Here is a 27124-nt window from a genome sequence, read left to right on the forward strand (position 1 = left end):
AATGGTTTGTACTCTTTTCTGTATTGCTTGGACATAATGACCCGGGCTTTTGACAAGGCAGTATATTTTTATTACATTTCTCGGTATCCTGGGGAAAGCTTAATGCTCCCTGGGCCTATGGAAATGTTTCCTTTTTGTTTTGAAGAGTCAATTATTCGAGCGGCTGGAAGGAGCTTAACAGGACGGTGTGATTAGGCCGGACTTCTGTCACTGCTGTTGCTGCCTGATTTTCAACCCCTTTTTTTCTTTTGTCAAAATATCTGTGACTGTTGAAGATTTTTCCACGTGGGTGGGTTGGATATGATGTTAAACAGCTGAAAAAACCGTATTGCGAGCTGCAGAGATGAAGCTTGCTCTGCATGTGGGAGGCAGCAGAAAGCGGGAGCTCGGAGATAACAGCGCGGCGGCATGAACCCTCAGCAGCCCCATGAAGGCGGGAGGGCTTCTTATCATAGCTCCCTCTGATACAAGCTTAATAACACAGATAGATTTAAGCTGATGAAGTTTGGTTTTAGTGGACTGCTTTATTGGCTCTGAATTCTGCCCGGGTGTAAAATGCAGTTTTCTTCTGCATTTCTTTCTGGTGGTAGCAGAGCTCGAACGTGAGGGAAGGGCTCAGAGCTGTGCCAGGCAGGGCATGAGGAAAAATGTCAGTGCCGTGAGGGTGGTCACACACTGGGACGGGCCTCTTGGAGAGGAGTGTGGTGGGTGCCCTGTGCCTGTCAGCACCCTGAGGACGTTTGGGCGATGCCCTCGGCGACACGTTTCAGCTTGCGGTCAGCCCTGAAGGGACCAGGCGATCCTCGTGTGCCCGTGTGCCCCTTCCAGTGACTTCTCACTCACACCACATCCCCTCCACCCCCTCCAGCCCCATTTATTCACCCGCCCTCCGCCCCCTTGCGACAGCGGCGCTTGCTCCGGCGGCCGGGCCCCGCCCGGTAGGAGGCCGGCAACGGCTCCGCCTCACGGCCCGGCCGCCGCCGCCATGCCGGGAGGGCCGGGCGGCCCGCGGGGCCTCTACCGCCGGCTGCTGCGGCTGCACCGGGCGCTGCCGCCCGCCCTGCGGGAGCTGGGCGACCGCTACGTGAGGGAGGAGTTCAGGAGGCACAGGGCCGTGGGGCCGGCTGAGGCCCAGCGCTTCCTGCGGGAATGGGAGGCAAGTGCCTGAGGGGCGCCCCGTGGGCAGGGGGCGGCCCCGGGGGGCTGCTCTCCTCGTCCCGTGTGCGGGGAGCCGCCTGCACGCGGCTGTGTCCTCAGCTGTGTGCATATAAACGTATCGTCAGCTGTATGTGTGGATAAACGTAGCAGCTCTGTGCATATAAACATATAACCAGTTATGTATGCACATATGCGTATAGCTGACGATATGTTTGTAAGCATATAACCAGCTATATGTGCATTATAAACGGCAGCCACGCAGCCGCACGTGTGATTTGCATATAATATGTTATTACAGATGTGTATGTATAGCTCCATATGCAGCTAATCGTATAAATACAGTTAATATGTATGTGTAAATAGCTCACACGTGAGCTTTCAGGTCATTTTTGAGCAATCTTCTTCGCTTTGCAGAGTGGTTCCTAAGGCAGCAAGTCCTAAGTGAGTGTTGCCCCCCGTGACCCGGATGGCAGTGACGACAAGGCAGATAGCGCACGAGGAATTGGGACGAGACAGGCAGATAATGCCCAAGTAATTGGGATGGGACAGGCTTCATGGGACAGGAGGTGGCTCTCGAGGTGCTCCCTCCACGATCCTCAGCTCTAGCAGGTGCTAGCGCACTAATAGTCCCCAACAGACCTCTCTTCTGGGAGCTGGTTGGAATGGGCAGTGTGCAGGGCTTCAGACTGGGCAGCTGAAGAGTAACGGGGAGACACCTGGCCCAGCCATCTCTTCTGCTTTTAGCTACAGGGGTAGCTAAAATACAAGGGGCGAAGCAGCTCAGTTAGCCTTGCACTGGGGTGTCACGAGCAGGCAGGGAGAACGCTGCCTGGTTTTCTCTCCAGGGGAAATGAATAAATATATTTTAATTGCCTCTTGCCAACTGATAGATGCTGAAATCGGAAATTTTGTATCATTTTCTCAAATGGCTGATGCTATTATAATTCTCAGTTGCAGTTTATTTGATATTGCCAAAATGTTTCTGCATCACTGCCTCCAATTTTAATGAGCTAAAAAAACAAGTTGCACGTTAACTATTTTCGGTGCTAAAATCTTCTTTGAAATAGTTTTTTTTTTTTTTTTAAAGGAAGACAATGTTTAAATTGAAGAAGCATTAGCCATTTCTGTGAATGTGTTTCTCAAAAGTATTTTAAAAGTAGGTTACAGGGAAAACTGGGAAAAAATAGATTACAAGGAAGAGAAGTGGAATTTTGAAACCTGGCATGCAGTGCTATTAGTTATGATATGTTCAAAGAAAGGAAGCTAATTTAATAACTATTTTGAGAGTGTCAGCGTAAAGAACTTTACAAGTATGTCTCTCTTTTAGCGAGATGCTAGCATGTAGTTAATGTGGCTCTTCTCATCTTTCCTTTAATCTTTTGTTTTGTTCTTGTTTTTTTTTTTTTCTCCCTTAAATCATTATCTACTTCATGGGGGAAATCTGTAAATCAGACTTCCAGATTTTTGGCCTGCAGGAATCTCTGCCTCTCACAACATGCTGTGGTGTGCAGTACCTTGAAGACTTGAACTAGGAAGCTGAGGAAGGTAGCCTGTAGAATACTTGCTTTAGGTAAGAGAAAGATGCTCCACTTCATTTTGGAGTCCTCTTTCTGCCTTTCTTGGGCACCAGGACACTCTTTTTAAATTTTGATCAGAAATAGACTGGAGGCTCCAGAACAGTTCTTGCAAAACACAGCAGCGTACCTGTGAAGGCCCAGTTCTTGAAGGGTGTGTGTGTTGCTCACTCAGTGATGCTGAAGCTGTAACATGCTACTTCATATAGATGAACCATTTTTGTATTTCTTGTCTACATATCTATTTTTATTAAAAAAAAAAGAAGAGTAAAACACAACAAAAAAAAACTTAAATCACTGCTACATTAATGCAAAATGTTTATATTTCATGTCCAGTTTTAACCATTTTTTTGGGGAAAAACAAAGTTACTGCTCAGATAACAGTATTTTGGCATATTGCATGCAAAGCTTTTTTTCTTCCTGATTAGCTTGTTCATTAAAGTACTCATGTACCTTAATGGTTGCAGTTCAGTGCTATAAATATTCAACTTCAATGGGAAAAGTTCTTTCCTCACATCTTTTTTTTTTTGCATGCATGCTATCTGGTACAAAGTGGCACGTTGTCTGATGTTACAGAAAAATAGTATTTAGGAATTTATGTAAGGATAGTGCATCCTAATGTATATTCTTCGTAGGATAGACCAGAAGTTGTGGATAGGATGATTGCACTGACATTTCTTGACTTTGAATGAGGACTCCAATATGATGTGTAATCTTAACAGGGGTACAGTCATTTTGAGTATACGTGCAGGGCGCAGAAACACAAGTAGAAGGTTAAAGAGAGATTTCTGAGATGAAGTTTAAACAGAAATGGAAAAAAAGAGGTGAAAAGACACCCAATTAATAATTGCCTTGGTGTGTGAATGATTCTAGAACAACTTGTCTATGCCCTAATGTTGCTGCAGTGTCAGTTTCCATTAAAGGAGATGAGAAAGGATCTCCTTGTTTCGTACGTAGAAAAAGTGAGGGATTTATTGTTCTGTCCCAGTTTGGGCAGGTCACAAATGACATTTTTTATGGGGAATCTAAACTGACCGGTTTGAAATTACAAAATGGGGAAACTGTTCTTTGAATATTCTTGGAATAGTTCTTAAATAAGACTGGTAGAAATAGTCTGCAGGTACATAAAAAGTTATAAAAATAATAGAACAATACAAAAATTGCATTTTTCCTGTCGTTGCTGTTAGATTAATGCTTTGCCTCTTGAAACCCGCTGAGAAGTAGGAAGGGGAGATGCAAAGAAAGCAAGCTTTGTTTTTCAGGAATCATGGTTGTTCAGGTAGATTGAAATTAAGTATATAAATTATTAATATACGTTCCTTTCTATTTTCTAAATATTTAATATTTTAATTAAAATAATTGGTACTCATTTACAGGAGGTGGCTGATATAATTAGATTGATAGTGATTATTACCTTGGAATGCTATTGAATTAATGTTGACAGATATGGTAAGTGAATTCATTCAAGTCATCTAAATTGTGTGGTAGCTGATGAGAAAGCATACTTAAGAATAGGTAATATTAAGATAATATTGATTACTTCATTCCGGGTTACAAATGATAATGGTGTAGAATATTCAGCTAAGTAATTCAGGTAATCATTTGTTTTACATCATTTAGGTTAATTCTTCTTTTGAGTTGGAAATAGGTCATTTCTTACTTACCTTGTTAAAAAGTCTGACCCTGTAGGCTGGAAGGTCTGGACTTCCTGAGATGAGCAGAATCATCCTGCAGAATTACATGACATTTTCTCACATCAGAGAGATTGAATAAATTGCCTTTGAAATGCTTTGGCCTCTCTTGACTCAGAGAGCCTTTTTATAAGCTTTCAAATTAACTGCAACTGATTTGGGAGCTGGCATCTGCTGTTGTACGCTTGGAAGGAAGGTGACCATTTTTCATTCCTGGTAACATGTCCAGGCATTGTATTGGCAAAATGAAGGTGGAACTGTATCTTTCCACCTGGGGAGCTGGTCACTTAGCCTCTCAAGAATGGCTAATTTTTCTAGTCAGTATGATATCAGGTGTGATAAAAATAATTATCATTCATCAAATTTGTTTTCAACCTTCTCGCTTGCTGTGTTTGGTTTGCCTGGATGATTTGTGGCATGGACCCATAATGTCTCCCAGGACACAGCTGTCATGATGCATCTCTTTCTGTTGGTGGTTGGGTATACTGAAAGTTTTGCATCTTAATTCTTTCAGCTGGTGTGATCCTCCCTCCCCATTTTTGATCTGTGTTAAGCCTCTGGCACTGAAAAATAAGTTGAGAAGTTGAAAAGAGAATTTGAAGAGCAAATATCCGAAGTTGGGTGGGTGGACGAGGAAGCTGTGGCCAGTACAGGAATCAGACAGGGATAGGAGTGGGACATGTGGGTTGCCTTTTCAGCAAATTTATAGGTTGCATAAGTCTGAAACTGCTGCTAACTTTCTGTATTCTGAGTTTCCGTGAAGTACATTATATAAGTGATCTTTTCTTTGCCTGACAAAGAAATACATTTTTGGGGGGAAGTGAAATATGACTTTCAGGTTTTTGCCATTTTATGACTTTAATAAAAACTGTGAAATAGGATTTAAGAGTAGTATTTCATTGTAACATTACCGGATACGTTGGAATTTGCTTTTAGTGATTTTTATGGCTATCTGGATGAAAACCTTCTTATTAAGAGTAAATTCCTACTGAGACTTACGTATTTAGCCCCCACTTAGGGTGTTCACTGGGTCTTAATTTGTAAGCGCAAAATTGGAGACAATTTTCTTGATTCTCTCTGATATTTCTCAAAAAGCAGGAAGGAACTTCTCACTTTTCTGAGAGCTGGGTAGTTATGGCTGATGTGGGATTTGGGTATGGCTGGACACAGGGAATCAGCCCTGCTCTGCCTTACTGCCAGGGGTGTCCTGCTCCGGTGTCAGATGTGAAGCCTGCCTCTGTCAGATGGCCCTTGGGTGCAGCACCCATGATCTGGTGAGTGCCCTGAGCCAGCTTTCATGTGTAAAGCTCCTTTTGACCACAACTAAACCCAAAAATCCCTGTAACAGAATTTCACGGTGAAGCATCCTTTTGATATTGTGGCTTTACTCTCATCTTTTCAGTGCTCCTTCCAATACAGGTTTAGAAGCAGGAGTGGGGACCTGCTCCTCTTCCATGGAAGCTGCAGAGAGCCTGGGAGCTGGACACAGCCAGAAGCAACATCTGAGCCATTGGGGTCTCATCAGACAGCCATGGCTGCCAGTCACTTCAGGTTATACCCCTTGCGTACACCAGTTACCTTAGGTTATAATAAATTAATTGTGAGGTGAATGCCACTGAAGTGATGGAACTTCATAGAAACATTAGTGCTTTCAGATTCAAGGACATCAGGGGAAATTCTGTGTGTGCCTGCTCATGGACACTTTTAAAATGAATACAGCTTTGTGACAGTCAGCATGTGATTAGATCTCTAAATAAGAAACTAGCAATAATGTCAGACCCAGTAGAAACACAACCAGCAATGACATTTGCAGAATTGCTGTTTTTAAAAAGTAACTCAGGTTTCCATCTAGTGGCTGTATAAAATTCTGTCCAAGCTATGCGAGGCACAGCATATGCATAACCATGCTATGTAGCGTATCGTAGTACTTGTGTATGTGGTTAAAAATCAGGAAATAGCCTAAGGGCAAAAATTACATGCATAATAGCACATAACTCTGAGGGTCTCCTTATTTTTAAAATGAAGTTGTAGTGGTCAGGAATCAGTGATTTTAGTGGTGTGCACTCAGGCCCCTGAGTAGTTTTTAATCTAACAGTTTATTTCATTGCTGTAAATTAACCTCGTTCTGCTTTTTCACAGTTCCTTGGCAGCCATTTCAAAAAGTTTAACTCAGTACAGGTCTACAGAAAAAAAAATAAGTCTTAAAAGTTGTCTGTAAGTTGTATGTGTACGAGTCTTGTTAGATTTCTTGTTTCCTCTATGACTTAAAAGGAGAGAAGAGGAGATGGGTATTCAGATTATTTTGTCCTCATTTTGCTCTTCTAGCAGTGTCTGTTTTTCTTACATAAGTGTTTTACAGTAGAATTAAAAAATCCTTATCAGTGTGGGCTTTCAGGTGGAGATGATAACAGGACAATTGATCGACAAATGACTTTGTAGTGGGTCAAACAGACAAACTGGCTATAAATTGGAATTGCAAATTTATCAGGAGTTCTGCTTGTTTGTATTTCACTGAGACCTTCCTTGCAGCATTTGTTTGGTACTTGTGTGAATATTGTCAGCTTGTAGTGTTTTGTAAGCATGGTAGGTGTTACCGTGTTTTCAATGCGTTTCCACTATCAACACTATAAACACTGCCAACTTTCCACAAGTGCTGTCAAGTACCATATTTTGTAATTACTGCAATAATATTATGAGTGCTGTAATTGCCTATACTGTATGGATGTGCTTTTCTGTTCTGTGTAGACACAAAATTGATATTTTTCTGTGAGTTAAAATGGAATCTGGAGCACATCTAAATAATTGTTGCAGAACTGTTTTTTTACCTTTCAGCATCATACTGAGGTATCTGCACAAGTGATACACAAACTGGAGGATTTTTAAAGCCCCAGATTTGTATATAGCATGTCTGAATATACAGCTAATGTGTTTGAACCCATTAAAGGGTCAAGGCTCTTTTATACAGTTCACTAATAGTAGTGTGAGTTAATCAACTGTGTTTTTGCAAGAAGCTCAACCTCAAATTTCAGCTTCATAATCTTGTGTTTAGCACCATTTTTATCTTTTTTTATTATTATTATTTATTTTTTGCTGGCTTTCATGATGCTGAAAGCTTTGGCTGTTTTAACGCTGAAGCTGATTCTGTCTACAGTTATATATCTCCTAATTGATATCCTAGTGATTATACTGCAACTCACTCCTTGGAATAAACTGAGCAGAAAAAATATCCTGAAATATTTTTATTTCCGTGCCTGTTAATTAAAAACTACATTTTTTGAAGGCTGTGATTTGAAAATCTTACTTAAGTCTGACAAAATGTTGGACTTGCTGGTTCTTAAAGGTTAATTCCAGAAGTAATGTTAATGGGATTTTTTTTTTTTAATGAAATGATCATTATACTAGAAGTAAGTTGCAAGCAATCTTGCAAGTAGACTTAACTAAGTTTTATATCTTAAGGCTATGTGAGGAGTTTAATATGCTCTTGTTAATATGTTCCATTTTTTTGTTGTTATTCTTGCAAGGATGTTAGTGAACAACAGAGCAGAGTAACGTAAAAGACATCATGATGCCTTTTTTTTTTTTTTCTCTTAACTAGGTAAAGCTGTAGAATACCTTCTAAGATTGATCTTGCACCCATCTTCCAAGAATGACTAGCAACTGATCCATAAAATGTAGATGCTTATTCTCTTGCTACGTGGGAATTGCTGGACAACATGAAATGGATACACTAGTTTTATGCTTTTTTTTTTCTTCCTGAATTATTCTGTTCTATAATTTAGAGGAAATGGGCAGATGATTAGGTCACTGCAGCGTTCTCTAATTTGTTTTCCCATTTTTCTGAGGCCTGGTAGGAGGGTGAGACTTGAGACATCCCCCCATCACCATTGTTTCTTTTGAGATGGCCTGACTGGAGGTATGGAACTGTGTTGCTGGTATGGGGTGAATCAGAGTGATTGGTTTATTTTCTGTAGACCACCAAATATCACTTAGCACATAATTGGTCTCTTGCCTTTTACAGTTGCATAGCGGAATTGAATTGAGTTTAAATATTAAATAAAAATATAATAAATATTTTAGTATTATATTTGCAGTTTTTCAGGGTTTGGCACTTTCAAGCTTCAGGCTGCAGTGCCCTTATAATGTAGTCAGCTGATTTTTGACTTTGTTGATACATCAGGAGTGAGTACCCTTCATAAGACTGCAGTTCTTGAAGTGTGCGCGTGGTGGCAGCAAATACTCAAATTTATAAGGCGCGTTCCCATACCAGGAACAAGTAGGGCTTTGAATCTTCTGATACAAAGTTGAATTTTCACAGATTCATTTCTTGCTAAAATGTGTTTTGAAATATGTAGTGTAATTCACTAAACTACTGCTGCAGATTTTGAGAAGGCTTTTTTATTTTAAATATGTTCCGTGCTTTCCACCTGATGTAGCTGTAATTGTCTCTTGCGGTGCTTTCTGGTTTTGACTTGCACTGGGGTAGTTTGCTTCCCCAGCAGCAAAAGCTGTTACCAACCTGAGTAGTTTGCAATATTTAGTGACTCTCTGATCCCTTGTCACAGAAAAGGGGACCTATACCACCCTTTTATGCTTCAAAGTATTTGTCTGGCACGCTATCCTCTGGCTCCCTGTTGGTGCTGTAGTTTGCTTTTCTGGAGCCCGTGGTTGTTTTTCTCTACTTGAGAAATGTCTTACCTCTCTGCAGTGATATCCCATGTAATGTGCTCCTACTCACCCTCTGTTACTCTCCCTCTGGTCTCTCATTTTGGTAGGATTTTCACTCAGATTGCTTTTCACAATCGGATTTGCAGTTGAGCCAAACCTGCTACAGAAAACCAGCCTGACATAAGCACCCTGAGCTAGCCTTTATGCAAAAAAATATAAAAAAATCCTCATCATCTTCTAGGAACTTAGTAGACTGCCAGTGTGTGACAGCGTTAATACTTTTACAGCAGACATTGATGTGGTAAGAGTCCCTTTTTTTCTGGAGTTGGAAAGTTCTGGGAGTTCTTTGAACTATTTTTTCCTCATCATTTTGTGACTGAATGGTCCAATGCAATAGGTTTGCTTCTGTTGTTCCTCTTTAAGCCTTGATGGCACATTTATTACCTTAGATACTTACATTTTCCTGTACTCTTTAATAGATATATGTTTTTTTTTGTACACTCTGTAGCATTTTGTTTATTTTATTCCCTTGCCAGTTAGTATTTCCAAGTTCTCACCTCATAATCTAGACCACTACTAGGTTCTCCAGCAGGTGTCCTCTGCAGGATAACCATCCTGTTCTTGGCCTGCGGATCTGGTGTCAGATGTCCTACTTCAGTGACATCAAAGCACACCTTTTCTTGCTCCCGGGGTGTCGGGAAGGAGATGGACCTACACTGTAGCTTCCTGAACTGGTTCCATCCGACTGATCTGGCAACTGAGAAGAGTCATTAAAAATCCTCATCAGCCACAGTGGGCCACAGCATAGTGTGCCTGGAGGAGATGGAGCCTCAGTATGTAGGCACAAATCTTTTTTAATTAGTCTAGTTTATTTAAAGGATCCGCTGAGTGTTAAATTGATTATGTCTCTGGAAGTGTAGCCCAGTATGGGTATGGTCTTCACCTAAAAAATCAACCAACCAATCAAAAAAAAACAACCTAACAACAAAAAAAAAACCACCAAATTTTAGATTCTGTTGCAAAGTACATTGGTATTGCATGGTGTTTTTAAGAGTAGGAAGTTTTATTCAAAAGGTAAAATAATAAATATATATGTATATATATTTATTCCTGCTTTCATTCCTGGAAATGGCTGAAATGTTTAAACTGAATATTGGACTTTTTTCTTGTCCATTCCAGAATGCATACAGGCACGTGTCAGTGAAACACCGTGATATTTTAGACCAAGGAGCTGTAGTCTGACACAGATACAGGAACTGTGGCTTACAAGAAAAGTGTAGATCGGGTTTAGGCTGTGCTACAAGCACATTTGTGTATTCTGGTTCATGTGGAAATGACTTATCTTGCTCTGTGTATGTACTTTATTTACAGGAGTTTAAGTTTGGTTTAACGCTTAGAATTCAATATAAGGTGTACAGCAAAACACGATATCCAGTTGTTTTCTTGACCTCTTGAATTTTTAAATCCAGTTGATTGTTCTCAGTGTTCTCAGCATACTGGCAAGGTTTCTAACACCCGTTGTGGTGAGTCATTGTAAGGATTTGAGAGCCGTGATGTGAAGAGTTTTAATTAAATAACAAATACGTATTATGTCCTTAGTGGTTTTACAAGGATGAGATCTTGTGTAGCTGTGTTTTTTTTTTTTTTTTTTTTTTTTTTTTTTTTTCCCACCGGTTCTGCTGCTAATTGACTAGTGAAAAGAAATTTCATGGGTAGTGTTAAGGGTGTCACTCTATTTCATGGCAATTCCACCATCATTGCATTATAACTGAAAGAAGTTACGTTGTTAAGAAGAAACATCGTGTCCTCAGTCAAGAAGGAAATGAAAGATACTTTGTGAATAATGTGAATGCTGATTTATTTACTTTGTCCTTGGTGAATCTGGTTTCTCTTGAGTGCCTGTCTGCCAGCAGATGCCACTCCAAAGCAGGAGACCAGTTTCCCAACATGGACCAGATAGAGGAAAGTAGTTGTGGTGGACCTTGTTTTTTCTTAGGAATATTGATGGCAGTTTGCCTGGTGCTGCCCTTGTTTTCCTTGATGAGAACAGCTTATGCTGTAAACAATTAAATATTTATCTTTTAGGAAGGAGCTGGTTAAAGTTTTGTTTCCTGCTGATGCATTAAATCCCGTGGCAGGGGAGATGGCAATACACAGAATAAGTTGCTTTTGGTCTTCAGCGTGGAGGTGTAGAGGTGTAGAGCACTGTTTTGGTTGAGTAGGTGGTGACCCAGGAGTCCTGGGACTCCAGGAGCATCTTTATGGAGGGGTTCTCTGTGGTACAAAGGTGCCTGTGCCAAGATTGCTGAAAGCCTGTAGCAAGGCAGGTGACTTAGAAGCCCAAGTCTCAATGAATTTCAGCAGGACATGTCCGTATAAAACTGTAAGAGGCATATTGAAAAAAAAAACAGGCCAAGTTGTTAGTGTATCTGCCAAGAAAGTACTAGGAAGCAGTGCCCTAAAAATAAGGAATCCTAGGCAAGAGTACTCTTGTCCTTTCTAATTTTGGAAAGGGATTCTTCTTTGATGAGATGGCCTGGGTTGTGGATAATGCCATTTTGCCATCTCCAAACTGTAAACAAAAACACATGCACCATTATTCTTTAGCAGCTGATGTTTGGATGTCGATAGAGGTTGTTGTGTCCCTGCAGACACCTGCAGCAGAAGACTGATTTCACAATTGCTGGGAATTTAAACGTGGCTGAGAATGGCAGACCCTGGACTGAGGTGGTGGATGCCGTCCTTCCAGACTTGATCCATGGGGCTCCGTGACATTACTGTTTGGGTTCTCTAAAAGTTTAGCTAGAAAGGAGCCCGAGAACCTGCAGGATCTGAGTAGAGCATGTTCAGATGCAGCCTGCCCAGATGCAGCCCTCACCCGCTTGCTTCAGCCCTCGTGGTTGGTGTTAGAGCATCGATAGCCCTCGGCTGGCCGACAAAGCTGTAACTGCAAGGTGAAAGTTTGCCATTCTGCTTTGCTTCTTAAATTTTAACTTTCTGTGCAGGAGATGATTCAAAGCTAGGGTGTTTTAATGATCTTAAGTGTATGTTTTTCCAGTGGTAAACTTGATTTCTGTGGTCATTTGGATTTGATTTATTCTGAATGGAGAAGTAAATAAAAGCATGCTTAAAATGTTTTAGTCCAGTGGAGAGCCATGAAACAATTAAAATGCAAGGATTAAGTGAAAGGTCAGTATTGACAACTACAGGTCCTTCTCCTGAGTGTATGTTGTCTGATTCTGGATGAACAGCTATGAAGATGTTTTATAAGAAATGGGGAGATCAGGAATAGTGTTTCTGAGGTACTCTGTGACCGATGTGTCCATCAAGCTGTAGAGGTTGGCTCTATATCAAAGCTTAAGGTCTGAAATAGGATTTAACAAATTGATCGAGACAGGAATGGGACCACTGACTGTATTTAAAGTGATACTCTGCGATGCTCTGTGTGTGTGTAGTTTGAAAACCTATTCAAGGTATTTTTATCAGCATTCATTTAATAATTACTTCACCAATAACCTGTTTTCATAAAGGATAACATGGGCTTGGATAGGGTTCTAAACCTTGCGCTTGAATTTGTTGAAGTTTTTCCAAATTTTCCATTCTGCATTTTGTTTAGTTCACATTGTCTTCAGGACAAAGTTTTTTTGTCTGACCTCATTTGGCATCGGAACCACCTTGCTTCTCCTTTTGAAGATACTTCCTGCAGCATGACCCAGTGTTGACTATTCCGTGTTAGCGGGTGTTTTACACGCTGAATTTTCTAGGTGTTAACTTATTCCTTCCCTTAAGGATTTTCTCCCCCCTTGTGTTCGTGTGTTTGTGTGGTATATTTCAGGGGCTTGGTGCCTTACTTCTCTGAGTATTTCACGGTCATGCTAAGCAGCAAAGCATGTGGAAATCAAGTGATGATTTCAGTGGCTCCTTCTGAAGCACCAGCAATCTTTTCTGTGGGCAGCAGTGGCGTTGTGCTGCCTGCTGTATGTGAGCTGCGGCCACCTGATTGGTAAGTTCAGTCACAAAATATTGGCCAATTTTGGCTTCCCTTTCCCCGAGTTCACCATGGCAGAGCTGTCTGGCATTGAGGACTCTGTGGGTCGCTCAGGCTGGAAGATGGCCGGGTCAGCGGTGATGCCAGGGTGGTGAGTGGAGTCCGAGGGACAAATGAAGCGCACCAGGTTGGTGGCTGCCAGGGAATTACTGCTGGTATGGAGCAGTACCTGGAGGAAGCTGATTTGTCTGAAGAGCTTTTAGGCTAGTAAGGAAAACAGTCTTGAAATTACTGTAGTTTTGTTACGTATGTTGGATAAAATAAGCACCTTTCCAGTGTGCTGTGGTTTCTGGCACTGCTGGCTGAAATAGGGACAGAAGTTGGGATGGGATCTGTTAGGTGCTTCCTAGCTTTCTTGCTGTTTCATTTTACCTTTGCTAAATGGAATTGCTCCAAACTTCTGGTCTTAGTTACCGAATGTGTGCTTGACTCAATAATTTGCCTGTTGTGAAGACCGAGGGTACTTTTTGCAACAATGCTGCCTAGAGAGCAAACCTGAGGAATTTTGTTGGCGTGTTGCCATTGGCACTTGGAAGGTGCTGCTTCTGTTAAGGAATAAACAATTGGATAAGAGTTTGGGAAGACCTTGGAAAGTAGCTTTAGTTTCCAACTTCTTTTAAAAAATTGTTTTAGTGAGATCTGTCATATTTATCCATTAAATATGTGATTTTTTTTTTCAGTTAATGAGATTAATTGCATGTAATATTTAAGCATTTAACAGCAGGAAGTCATTTCTGCTTTTGCTTCATAGCATTCAAATCTTTGATAGAACTTTGAAATGTTTTAGTTTTTTTTTGTGTGTGTGTGTGGCACAACCTTGGTGTAATTTAACTCTGGTAAGATTACAATTTTACCTGTGTTTTCTTATCTGAAGAGTTTACTTTTGGAAATGCATGTTGTTGTGGTGCTTATAGTACTTGTTTTTTGACATACAAACCATACTATTATATCTGTCCATGTGATTTTAGTTTGGTTTAGAGGACATGGAGAAGAGATTTGACTTAAAGCATAGTTTTCTGGTGTTAGCTGGGAAAATTGCTGAAGTTTCTGGAGTTTAAGCAAAATAAATTACAATGATAGCAATCAGAAAGCCGTAATTTAAATCAACATTCACAACAAAGTAGGGCTAAAGTACAAGCATAAACTCGGTACTCTCAAGGTACGCGGTCACTGGCACACATCAGCATCCTTTGTGGGGCAGCTAATTGCTTGTTTGCAGTCCAAGAACAACGTCCCTAAGAACTGAAATCGTGCTGTGTTCATTTTTGCTTAATCGTTTGTTTAGTTTATGTGTAATGTGACGATGTAGATGTGTGTTGGCTGTGTGTTTCAATGATGTTTGGTATGCGCTAGTATGTGACATTCCATATTATGACACCAAAATCAGCCATACAAATTATGTGGGTTTTCAACATACAAACAATGAGGGTTACAGTGTTATTATGAAGCACAGCTCTGATGAAAAAACCTTTATGGCAGTTAGCAAGGACTTGGAAAATGGTGTTACACAGGATGCAAGTGCTGTCTTCATCGCTGTTAACTTCTTTTATTTTGTTTTCCATGTATCGTTTGTGCACTTATTTGCACAAATTCAAACTTTCAGAGCACAGCAACAGGTATAGGTAGGTTTAAATTAGGTGTACAAGTCTGTGTAGATTTTTTTTTGGTTTGAAAATCAATTCCCTGATATCAGAGACCTGGTTCCAGTTAATGTCTTTCATGGCATTACAGTTTGAGGATGCATTAGCTAAATTGATATCTACCAGGGCTTCACTTGAACGCATTCAGTAGTCTAACAGAAAGCATGCAACAGCATGTAATGGGTTTAATTGCAGTATGAACGAGCACTTTGAACTTGTTGTATTTGGCTTTGTCTTTTCTTTTCACCTTCAGATGTTCCCAATCTGTTGGGTTAGGTGACTTCTCAAGCCCTTTGTGCTATTCAGCATATCCCATTTCCTGATTAAAGCTTTTGGTACAGCAAAGGATCAGTGCACGTTACCTAGTTACTTGCCAAGGGTTTCCTTTCTCCTGAGTATTTTTTGTTTGTTTTCGTTTGTGACTAGATGCTTGTAGGCAGTGTTTGTGAGGGAAGATAGGATCCTAAAGCTATTTCAAATACATGTGATAATTTTGACAGCACTAGTGGCAGAACTTTTCTAGGGAAATTCAACACCCACCTGAGGAAATAAAACATTGTGGTGCTGGGTTCTGCGAAGAAAGGTGTTTTGCAAAGCTATTATTTTTAAAATCACTCCTATAGCAGGTATAACAAGCAGTTCAGTGAAGATAAGGAGATCTGTTTGGTGTTTTTTCTCATAAATGAATACAGTAGAATACAAATGATCCCACTGCTTTTCTGCCAAAGGAAAAAAAAGAAAAGGAAAATATGTACAAGGATATGCCTACAAACCTATATATTAGCTTTAAAGGGATTTTACATTTCTATAGCTTAAATCATATTTAACTAAATAAAATGTTTGGGTTTTACAACCATGTCTCAAATTGGTCTCTCAAAACAGCATTGACAGTGTGTTCATTCACTCTGGCTGAAATTCAGAAGGCAGCCAGTCTTTATCCTCACCCCCAAAACAAGTTGTCGAAGTGCAATCTATTAAACCGAAAACAAAACAGAACAAAAGGCCTTAAAAGATGTGTTGTTGTTGGTTCTTCCACCCCCTACCATCTCTCTTAAGCTTTATTTTAGGAGAGCTTGGCACTTTTTTTTTTGGTAGGGTATTAGGCAAATCCTCCTGACCGAGCCTATGTTGTTGTAGTGATGCGATTTCATTTCTGATACGTACGTTCCTGAAGTTCATTTAGAGGTAAGCAGTGTGCAAAAGAAACATGAGAGCAATCGGTCTCCTAGTGTCTCTTTTTCATACCAGTGTTCTGTTTTGTTTTCAGTGTCGCCCTGCTTTAGGACATTAAAAGTAGATGTTAAGCCATGTTATGGAAAAAACCCGTAAGTTACCATCAGTGTGGTTCAAGGGTAAGCATCTCTGATAGGTGATGTAAGTGTTATCCAAGATCACCTTGCTGGTGTCTGTAGGTAACTTGTTTGAGTTTTTTGTGTTGGGTCTCTAGGTCTTGGTCTAGCACTGTAGGAATCCTGTGCCTAAATTACAAAGCAGACACATTTAGTTGTCCAAAAGCCACCCTACAGAGTGGAGAGTGAGAACTACCTGCTTGTGAGCTTGAGATACACATCAGGCCTTCTTCTCCACTTTTTTCTTGATTAGTAAATAGAAATCATTGATGTATAAACAGATCAAAAATAATTCAAGTTTTTAATGTTAAAATAGCATTGAATTGCTTTAAGCAACTTTGGAGTAATTTAAAAGCCTTGCTAATATGAGTTGAGATAATTCTTTAATATTGAGAAGTCTTGAAACAAACTGGGACCTCTCACTATTTTAAATACTCTCTACCTGGTAGAAATCTTGAGGCAAGCTATTTATTCATATTATCACTGGATGACAACTAAAGATTTTTTTGTAGACTTACTATGTAGTCAGATTGAAAACTCTTCTCTTCCAGGTCGTCATACACAACAGAAGAAGGACATGCTTCCTAATACAGTACAAATAAAACAATGCAGCAGTTTGTCATTGGCACTAATGATAAAAGCATCTTGGTATCAGTGTGGAGAGAAATTTAAAGGGATGCAGATGTGCCACACCGAAACGAGTAAATGCTACCACTTAACTCAGAGCAGGGGTAGTTTATCTCAGGAATCTTTGACCCACAAGTAGAACTAATACACCTCACTTTCCATTCTTGCTATCTTACATACAGGCAGCCCCTTCCTGCTCTGAGTGTTGATACCTCTTCACCTGAAGCTGGAGAGCGTCGCGCTCAGCTGGGAAAGCACCAGAGAGCAGGACTAAGCCAGTGTGACCGATCTCCGCAGGGTGTATTTGCTTTCCTGAAAGGTTGCCCTGATGTTTTCTTGACTTTAGTGTTTTCACATTCTTCTTATTGTCTTTTCCTTTAAATGATAGAAGCAAATTGCTTTGTTTTCCAGTCGGACGGGTATTTTGGCTTGGTAGGGGACAGCCTTTGGTTGCACAGAGGAAAGGAGGAATACCAAGTGCGTGAGAATTTTTAGGAATAAGCAGGCAGCCTGAATTTTTGTCGTGAAGGATTAAGGTTTGGTAACTGAGTGTTCATTTCAAAGTAAATACAACTCTGAACGATTTGACTTCCTTGATTTCTGTACCTTTCTTACTCCCCACCCTGTTTTCCCTCTCATCTGATAATTCAAAGCAAGCTCCCTTTAATAGTAGAAAAGCCTTTTACAGTGGCAGAAACAAGAAAGAAGTAGTAAGAGAAGATTTAGATGAGTTGAAGTATTTGTTGTATGAGAGATTATTGGAGAATGTTCAGGCATGAATTTGATATATATATTTGATTTTCAGAAGAACAGTACAGAAATATTTTATGGAAGAAAAGTACAGAATATTTTATGGAGTTTTTCAGAAGCACTTTTAAATTAGCTCTCCCTACAGTACTTTATTGAATTTTGAAACTTGTTCAGCAGATCAGGAGCTAGACTGTAATCCTTGTGGGTCTCTTCCAACTTGGAATATTATTCTATGATTCCACGATAAGTGAATTTTCCTTTTTCCTTTTGTACGTAATCCTTCCAGTCTTTTGCTCTTCCGTGACAGCTCAGCCCATACTTGCTGTAAAGTGAGAGGTGCTATAAAAATCCTCCTAATCAGAGCCATTGGGTAGAGGGATAAATAGATAGTGGATTGCAGATGATTACACAGGTTTTTTTCATTTTCCAGATTTGGGGCTCTGATGTAGTCAGTTCTACTCATTTATAGCTACTCTTAAACACGGCCATAGCACACTTGCTTTCTTCAGTTAACTTCTCTGGCTACTTCTGAAGCAGTTCAGAGGTTGTATTGAAATCTGCAGACTGCGAGTTAAAAACCCTGGTAGGTTGCATAGATTTGCAGGCTTTAGAATTTCTTGACCTCAAGAAACCAGAAAAAAAAAAAAAAAAAAACACATCACTATCTTAGAATTATGTTTAGAAAGGCAACTTTTAATTTCTTTGATCTTTTTGTCTGCAGCTTCATATCAGGAGATTTTCTGGCTGCATTACATCAACCTGTTTTAAGAAAAGCAAAACAGAGTAAAGAATCTTTTATTGCAATTTTGAGAGCAGTACAGTTTAAAAAAAAAAAAAAAAAAGTGCTGTGATTTGTTCTATTGTGTGGAGAGCGTAGAAGGTTTTGTAAACGGTTTTATTAATTTCATTAAATGGTGGTAAGTTTATGTATATACGAAATGTATTTCTGGGCTAAAATGTGAACGTCATTTAGCATCTTTTGTTGCTCAGCAGCAAGAACTTTAAAAGAATATGCCTCAGGTCTAGCAGAGAGACTAGTGAGTTAATCTTTTTGCCTTTTATTAAATACATGCTAATTGCGTTAATAAACCTTTTTTACCACAAGTGTGAATATACAGATACAAGCCAGTATGTTGTAGTTGTCTTAAATAACATCAGTTATATCAGTATGCATTTATTTTCACAGAAATGCTGCATTAGTGCTATTTGAAAACAAGAAGGACTGAACTTCAACCAAATCATTGTGATTAACTATACGGAGTTATTTCTATAGAGTAGGATTTTAAAAATGACTAGACCGGATGTCCAACTTGTCGAAGTAGCACCCTTATAAGAACTCACTTGCATTTCCTAGCAGCAATATATTTCTTATTCCTGAAAGCTTGTGAGTCCACCTGTACTCAGGCTTTCTTTTATTGAAGGCTGGTTTCCTACACAGTGCTCTGTGAAGAGCACTCATTGAAACGTGTGTGTACACTTCTGCTGAAGAAGCAGGTAGATAAACTTGAAGGACTCTGCTTTAAGAGCTACTGCAGGGTGGTAGTTCCAGCCAGGCTGGGCTTGTGTCTGTCCGTAGTTATCAGAGGGACCACGGCAGGGCTGGCCAAGGAAATGAGCCTCTGGGACAGACTTTGACTCAGGATTATCTGTTGCCAAATTTGCTTTGCTAAATGAGGAGAGAGACTGGTGTATTGCATGGGAACAGGGAACATAAAAAATGTTCTGTTGAAACTGGGGATGCTTCTGTCTGTCCTGAGGAATGGATCTGACTTTTATGCTAATGACCTTCTGGTTTGCTTATTAAATAGCACCCATGATTTTTTACATAATTCGTTCAATCACATTATTTTTCTGCAGGTCCATTACAGTGAAAAATTCAGTGCACTTTCAGCAGGAAGGTTATTTGTGGTGTCATTGAAATCAGTGCAAGATTCCTATTTGCGGATTAAAATTTTGTTTATATTTGAGTTTTTCATCGTTAGTTTATTGAAAACTTCGGCTCTGATGAGTGTACAAGACTATGAGCAATGGAAAAAATAAGAATGCTGAATATCCTTTTTATGTGTCTGTATGACTGAAGTGCTTCACTGGGTATAAACGGAGTAGAAGAACATGCATGGTGAGTCTTTCAAGTGTCATCAGTTGGGATATGTAATCTTCTACATGTTCTTGGTTAGTATCTAGCAGTCTAGAAGCTAACGTGGTTGTCTTGGAAACAGGCTTTATTTTCCTTTTGCAAATATCTAGATGTGAAATCATTGTCTTCCTTGAAAATCTGGAAGTTATACTTCTCAAAGAAATAATAATAAAAAAAAAAAATCAGTTGTTTGTCTCCTTTTTAGAGAATTGGTACAGAAGTCTGTAGGTGATGTCTGTATTGTGTGCTTTAATTGTAGTGTGATTATGTTGCTAAAACAGTCTTACTTTAAAAAACCTAAAATGTCTCTACTCACTTGTTAAGCTGATGTTTGTGTTGGAATTACCTGCTGTAAACCACTCTGCCAGGATTTTCTAGGTCAATATTAAAATAGTAATATTACAGTATAACGGATGTATAGAACAAGTTACGTTCCTAAAGTATGTACTGAGACTATCACTTCAGGTCTTTTCCTTTACCCTGCTTTAAATTAGCTGCATGTGATAAATCCTTGACTTTTCTGTGAGTTTGTAGCATGAGATCTGCCAGACAAAACATCAGGAGTAGAAAAAAGTGCACAGGACAGCTCTGTTTAATGAGCCTGAGAGCTGCCACACGCAGCATTAAAAAATAAATCAAAATATAAACTGAGTCAGGGAATAACCATCTTTCAAATAGTTGAGGATTTATTAGGATTTGTTTAAAAATATGAAACCATGTTCTTGAAAGAAGTTTGACATTTCTGGTCTGTTGCTTATTTGTCCAGTCACAACAGCCTTAGGGCTTGTCGTATGTAACGCTGTAATTTCATCGTAATTCTTACAGATATGGTCTAGACTGAATAATTTGTTGTGTTTTGTCCTTCAGTTCAATGGCATTTTAACGTATTTCTCTTCAAGTATTTTTGTCTCCAAGTACCAACTTAAAAGCTTCTCAAACACTGGTTTATGCTTCAGAGAAGAATTTTATTACATAAGAGAAGATTTTTTGGCTTAGTAGGAGCTTACAGTTTGAATTTTGCAGCCTGTCCAAGGAAAGAAGACCACTGCAGGAGCGTGGCGAGCTGTTGGAACCCATTCACGCGACCGTCTCTTTTGGCTTACCTCCCATCTCTTGTTTCTGCTCCACTTCTTGTGCCGTATCTACATTGCAGCTTGAGCTCTTCTCAGAACTTAATCGGTCAATTCATTTTTTCTAAAGAGTTGTTTTTTCCTACCCAGTATGTGCTGAATTTTCCTCTCTCCTTCACTAGAATGAGCTCGAGCTTTCTATTTAAGGCCTGCGATGAAGCTTATTAATGTAAGTGGAATGGATCTCAAAGGCTGTGATTGTGACCAAATGGTGCAAAAAGCTTTTAGTGACCTAGATTTTGGCCCTGAGGCACAGTACTTACATCGGTATTGTACATCCAGAAAGAAATGATTAATCACAGCTTGTTTTCCCACAAGTGACAGTAGAGTCACTCTGATGAACTGTAACAGTGTTGCATTCCTTTTTTCTTTTGCCTGAATAGAATTGGTATACGTGTATGTTTACCTTGATGGTCAAGCCACGGGCTTTCCACTTTTATCTCAAATTATGATCTCATAAGTCTTACATGTAAAAAGGATGTTAAAATTACATATTATTTAAGCTACAAGCAAAGCTGAGTTGGTCCTTGAACTTGTTTCACATTCCTCTCAACAAATGTCATTTCTTCCAGTTTAACAACATTAGTAAACTCTGTTCAAAAAGGAGTCTATTTATACCTTCCCGATCAAATAGTAATTCTCCATGCTGATTACTAGGTATTGCATAATTATGTTCTCTGGATCCATTTTAGCTGAACATTTTTTAATTTACTCCTTCCGAACTGCAAAGAAGCAACCAAAAAAAACCCCAACGAACCCCAAGACAGTTCAGTATAGTTGCAGTGTGTGCATCATTTTGTTGCTGTGGTCACCAGCCTTAACTTTTGGTTGATAATCACATATTCTAGCATCCTTCCCAAGTCTCCAGGGAAAACTTGGTGTTCTTAAAGTTCTCATGGCTTTTTTTTTTCCAGCTCAACTTTTAGGACGCTTTTTTTCTGGCTGTTTCCAGTCATTACAACTGTAACTTTGTACTGGAGAAATCTGTTTTACCCCTGTGCATCAGAAATGGTGACATGGTCTTTCATCCTCAGAAATTAAAATACCACGGAATTCAAAGTTCTGTAAAGATAAGAAGGAACTGCAATTTTTGTCATGTGCTTCATGGTGTTGCTGAATTCGAGCAGCAGAGGTCTATGTATGAATGCAGGGAGGGTAAGCATATTATTTAGGACCTGTGTGAAGACAGCACTTGAGGAACATCCTCTTGCTTACCTGCTGCAGCCTGTGCTAGCCTTGGTGCTATGTCAGGTCTGCAGCTCCGTCTGCTTCAGCCCAGCCCCGCTGATGAAGGGCTGTGCTGGGGTTTTGGGGTGTGGGAAACTCTTCCTGATTTGGAAACCGGAGAACTCAGTGTAACTTAACACAACTCTTCCTTTTCTAGTAGATATTAAGCATTTTGTTGATGGATTTTGCAGTGTAATAAAGGAGATGCTAGAACAAGAAAACAAAAGGCAAAATGCTGATTTCTCTCATAAATAAGCTTGCCAGTAGTTCTGACTTGTTATAAATGTAACGGGTATATACTTAGTCATATTTTATGAAGATCAGCTTGTTTCTAGTGCTTCATTTAAATGTGATTTTAGAGGCTTTATTTTAGCCTCTGAATGTAAGCGCTGTCTGTGGCAATAGGACTGAAACATTTGGCCTCGAACCTTTTGGATGTTGCTGTTTTCCATGTTACGTGTGAAATCCCGCGGCATTGCCCAGCAGGAGCAGCGTTAAGCCAGTGCTGAATGCTGGTGAACAGCTCCCTTTGCTAGGGGTTGCCTCTGGCCTGGTGTTACAAACATAGTGGCTGCTCAGGTGGTTTAAATGCCTGACATTTCCAGCATCTGCCCACGACCGCGCTGGGTACCTGCCTGCCTTCGTTCTTCTTGTGCCCTTCTCACAGCAACTACTGCTTTGACTCTCCACATAAGGGACCCTGAGTGCTGCAGGGAATATGTCACTTTCTGGTATCATTCGAATACAACTGAGTATTTTAAAAAGCAGGAGGAGGGCTTACTCACCACCTTTTCTAGTAGATTCTCACTTTGTCTGAAGTCATCACGGCGTGTCCTTTACACAAAGACAGGTGATGTGAAGTTGTCTAATATATTCCTGTTAGAGGACGTGTGACTTAAAATAGCTGTTTATTCAGATCGACTAACTTATTTGAATGAGTAATTGTATTTGAATGAGTAACTGTATGCAGTTTCTAAAAGTTTAATGGGATATTTTAAGTGGTTTTAAAGGGTGAAGTGTAGGTTGTTCCGGTTTTATGTGTACATGAGTGTATGAAAATCCATTGAAATAAGGCATTAAGCTGAGCTAATGTGTGGTAAATTTTTTCTGGGATTGCTCTTACATTTCTAACTATATTTACAGCTGCAAATAAAATCACAGGAAAATGCTCTGGAGTTTCACGAAGTATATTCCCCATTTAAAATTCACTTCTGCGAAGACTTTCTTTTACTGTTAATTAATTACTTTAACAGAATACAAAACAAATACATTATTTTTTTTTTTAAGTAAAAACACAGTAAATCACCTGCAGCAATCTGCGCATATAATCATGCGTTCAGCATCTCTCTGTTAAGATGAGAACAGGTCGTTCCTTGCTGTGCTGTTTGTTCACATCATCATTTCTTCATGCCACAGTCCTGTCAGCATGTGTTTGGTTTTGCTCCTAGCAGCAGAACGAGAATTTGAAATGCTGTGATTTTGAGTTAACTCACGGTGACCGATGAGGGTGGCCTGCCAGGCCATGCTTGTTTTTCGATGTCACCTTGGGAAATCAGTTTAAAATAAGCTGATACCATTTTTCAGTGCCTGGCTGAGATGTTAAACAAACAGGGCACAGAGCAGCTGCTTCCTACCTGGCCCCAGTAATGCTGCTGTTTGATCAGTGCTGTCATTAGTTCGGCTGCAAGTGAAGATGGTTGTCTGGATGAAACAAAAACGTCAGCTTTATACTTTAACTGCTTATCACGTAGAAGGGAGATTAAAAATCTTTAGACCTTTTTAAGAGAAAATCTGGCAGCCAAATGAACCATACAGGTAGTTACTGTGAATAGGCATATCCATCCTGAATGTTTCTATCTTAATGAATGAAAGCCTTTCAGAGATTTTGGGAGTGGTTTAAGATGTAAAGTACTACATGTTACACCTACCTTTGAGGAAGATGCTGAAGAAGATAGGAAAGACGATTGCAATTCTCCCAATGCAAACAAGCTCTTAACCCATTTAATCTTACAATTAAATCACAAATTCCTATCAACATTTCCTATCAACATATCAGATCTACCAGCAGGTACTGGGCAAGATGGCAGTCTGCACCTGGCAGTCAGGAATGGGGCTTTTCTTTTTTTGTGTGTGGTTGTCACTTTTATTTTTGTATCTAATTCTTTCTAAACTTTGGAAACAGCAAGGCTTACACCGTTTCTGTAATGTGTGGTATTTTAAAACTTCTGATGTTGCCTGTCCCATGCCCTTTTGATGAATTTGTGCATTCTGTGAAAGTTTATGAATCAGAAGAGGAACACTGCTTATTCACTTCAGGAAATTAATTTATTTTCAGAAAGAAAGGTTATTGATTACAGCAAATACTTGCTTTCTGAGTTTGTGTAGCAAACACAAGCTTATGTATTTAACAGTGACATAGGATTTTAAAGCAGGCTAATGGTTGGGCATCTGCCTTGCTTTGTTGCCTGCAAGGAGAGCTTCCATGTCCTCGTGTGTGTCATGGCAGTGCAGGGACCTGGCTGCCTGCACCCTGTGCTGCTCATAACCTGCTCTCAGCCTGGGACATTTGCTGCAAGGAGAGGGACTCCGAGTGTCTGTGACACCGATGGCCACATACCGTGAGATAAATAGTTGTCTTTTGACTGAAACCAGCAGGAGAGGTTGACTTGACTTGGGCTTGATTCTGGTCTTATTTGTTTCTGGTGGCAGTCATATACAAGGGGTAAGTCATATACAAGGCAAAAACATGGTGGATTTTGCTTTGGCTTGGTTTGATTTTTTTTTTTTTTTTTTTTTTTCATATAAATGCCTGATAGGGTACAGCAGGTTCAGACAAGGTATTGTGACTATCAGAGCTTCTTACACAAACAAACAGAAAACCAACCAACCTAAAAAAAAAATCCTAAGGTGCAGAAGTAGTCCCTGACTGTCACTCTTTGCCATCCATGCAAGGGAGAACACCTCTGGTGCTGTGCATGTACTAAGTGTGGCTCTGCTGTGTTTGCAGGCTGTTTTTTTTTGTTTTTCAGCTTATTTCTGAACTTCATCTGAATTAAAGCTCATGTGCAGTTAGAAAAATGGTGCATCTTCTATACAGAAGCTGAATCTTAAATTACAGAACTACGTACCAGCAAGACATGTAGTGCCTTTCCACAGATCCCTGATATCAGAAAAAACTATGAATTTCTCAGAGCACAATAATGTGTAAACAACGAGGCATCCTGAGATTTGTTTGTTTCTCAGCTGGATTTGTAGATGGAGAAAATGAGCTATAGTGTGTATTTGTTCTGCTTCCAGCCTTTCTGTAAAGGCGGAAAGATATTTTCATGGGGGCATCATTGCCTTTTGGTAAAATGAGGTGAGAACCATTTTCTGTAATGAGCAAACAAAACCCCAGCATTTTTCAGGGTCCAGTTTTGAATTTTTGTTCTTTACACTTTAAATCGAAGTGAAGCCATAACTACTGTGGCTTTCTGGCATGTGCAGAAGATTTGTTCAGCTAGAGAATGAGTGGGGAAGAAGAGCCAGGGGTGACAGGTCCAGATGGGAGCCACTTTGGAGTGATGCAAAGCAGAGCCCATCATTAGGGGCAGTACTTGTATTATATATGTATTTTAAACTATCTACTTAAAATTGATCACAGATGTTAGAGATTTCTTAACTTTTCTTTCTAACAGAAAGTATACTTTTTTGTCATTTGGTGTAAATAGACTATTATAGAAGGTTATGTAAGAGTATGATACTATGGTAAAATGGTATTTAAAAAGTTGACATCCTGCACTTGTCATTTTTGTGACCTTTGTATTCTTTCTTTGTTAGAACTACGCGGCACTGATACGGCAACAAATTAATGAGGACAAACAAAATTCAAGAGAAAAGACTGTATTTGGCATCCAGCTCACAGAAGAAAAACTTAATGACTTCCGCGATGAGCAGATTGGGCAGCTGAAGGAACTGATGGATGAGGCTACCAAACCTCAAAAAGAAATAACAGTTTCTAAAGACTCAGAACACAAAAGCTAAAAAGGTTTTAAAGATTCTTTTAATTCATACGGAAGCATTTTGCAACTTCCCTTTCCAGCTGGGCTAGAATGTGATTTTTGTGGAATGACGGATGCTGCTATTGCTATAACTTATCTGAAGCTGATGTCTCTGGCTTCTTGTGCAAGAATGACTGCTAAAATGGAATCATAACACTTTTATGTTAATTGCAGGTTTTTTTTTTTTCATTTTTTCTCCTAATGGAAGGTGGAGACTTAAAGAATTTGGTAACATTAAATTGACATTTTAAAAAATCAAAAGTTTTATTTTTAATTTAAGCACCCATAGAGCAAAACTTCTTTCCATTTGTACATCATCCTCTGCCATGATGGAAAAGATGCAATTAACATTTGTTTTCTGATGTGAATTCAGTAGACAATGAACAAAAGTGTGGTGCTAAAGAGTGTTTATTTCAACAGAAAGAAATGAGCAGTATTAGAAACACATAGAGCTGCTGAAATTGAAAGTTGGTTTTCTTCTTGAGCTGTATTGTGAAATTTGCTTTAAAATAAAAGGTATGATTCATTATTAAATTGACTTGTAAAGAGTTGCTGGTTTATGAAGGAAATTAGATATGAATAATAGCTTTCAAAAATAAACTTTTTTTTTAAACACATTCATTAGTTGGTTGGTTTATAGTTAGAGTTCAAATAATCTTTATAAGCTCTGCATCCAATATTATTATATTATATTATCATATATAATATATTATATTGACCAAATTTATGGAGTCCTCAATCACTAAAATCACCTGGTTCATAATAATGTATAACAGACATCAGTTTTTTGGGGTAACGGGTAAGTCTTCATCAGGACAATGCATATCTATTGTAATACTCATATTATTGTAACTAAAAAAAATAACAAAAATCCTACTTTATCTGCTAAGAAGAAACAACCCCCTGTTCAAAAGACAGTTTTCATTTCATATTCCAAACCTAGTTTTATATTATTAGTTTTGTTCTATTTCTGGACCTTTCACTGTCTCCTTACCCGTGGAGCGTTCGAGACAACATAATTTCTTGCTTCGTTGGGGATAACAGCTTTGACAAGTAAGCACATTTCCATCTGTCTCAAGTTGTAACAA

At 39.4% G+C, this 27124-nt stretch overlaps 1 protein-coding gene across 1 annotated transcript; it reads left to right on the top strand.

Moving 5' to 3' along the window:
* Window positions 1–985: 985 nt before the first annotated feature.
* On the top strand, window positions 986–26653 carry SDHAF3 (succinate dehydrogenase complex assembly factor 3). Its single transcript, XM_032183316.1, has 2 exons — window positions 986–1156; window positions 25816–26653. The coding sequence occupies exons 1-2, from the start codon at window positions 986–988 to the stop codon at window positions 26017–26019; spliced, it is 375 nt and encodes a 124-aa protein (XP_032039207.1). The 3' UTR covers window positions 26020–26653.
* The last annotated feature ends 471 nt before the right edge of the window (window positions 26654–27124 follow it).

This window comes from Aythya fuligula, chromosome 2 (genome assembly GCF_009819795.1).
Source record: "Aythya fuligula isolate bAytFul2 chromosome 2, bAytFul2.pri, whole genome shotgun sequence".
Lineage (NCBI taxonomy): Eukaryota > Metazoa > Chordata > Aves > Anseriformes > Anatidae > Aythya > Aythya fuligula.

Bases quoted from the DNA above. Each gene is read 5' to 3' on its own strand.
- SDHAF3 (XM_032183316.1), top strand. From the start codon at position 986: ATGCCGGGAGGGCCGGGCGGCCCGCGGGGCCTCTACCGCCGGCTGCTG. The intron at 1,157-25,815 runs GCAAGTGCCTGA...TTTCTTTGTTAG, and splicing joins GCTTCCTGCGGGAATGGGAG to AACTACGCGGCACTGATACG.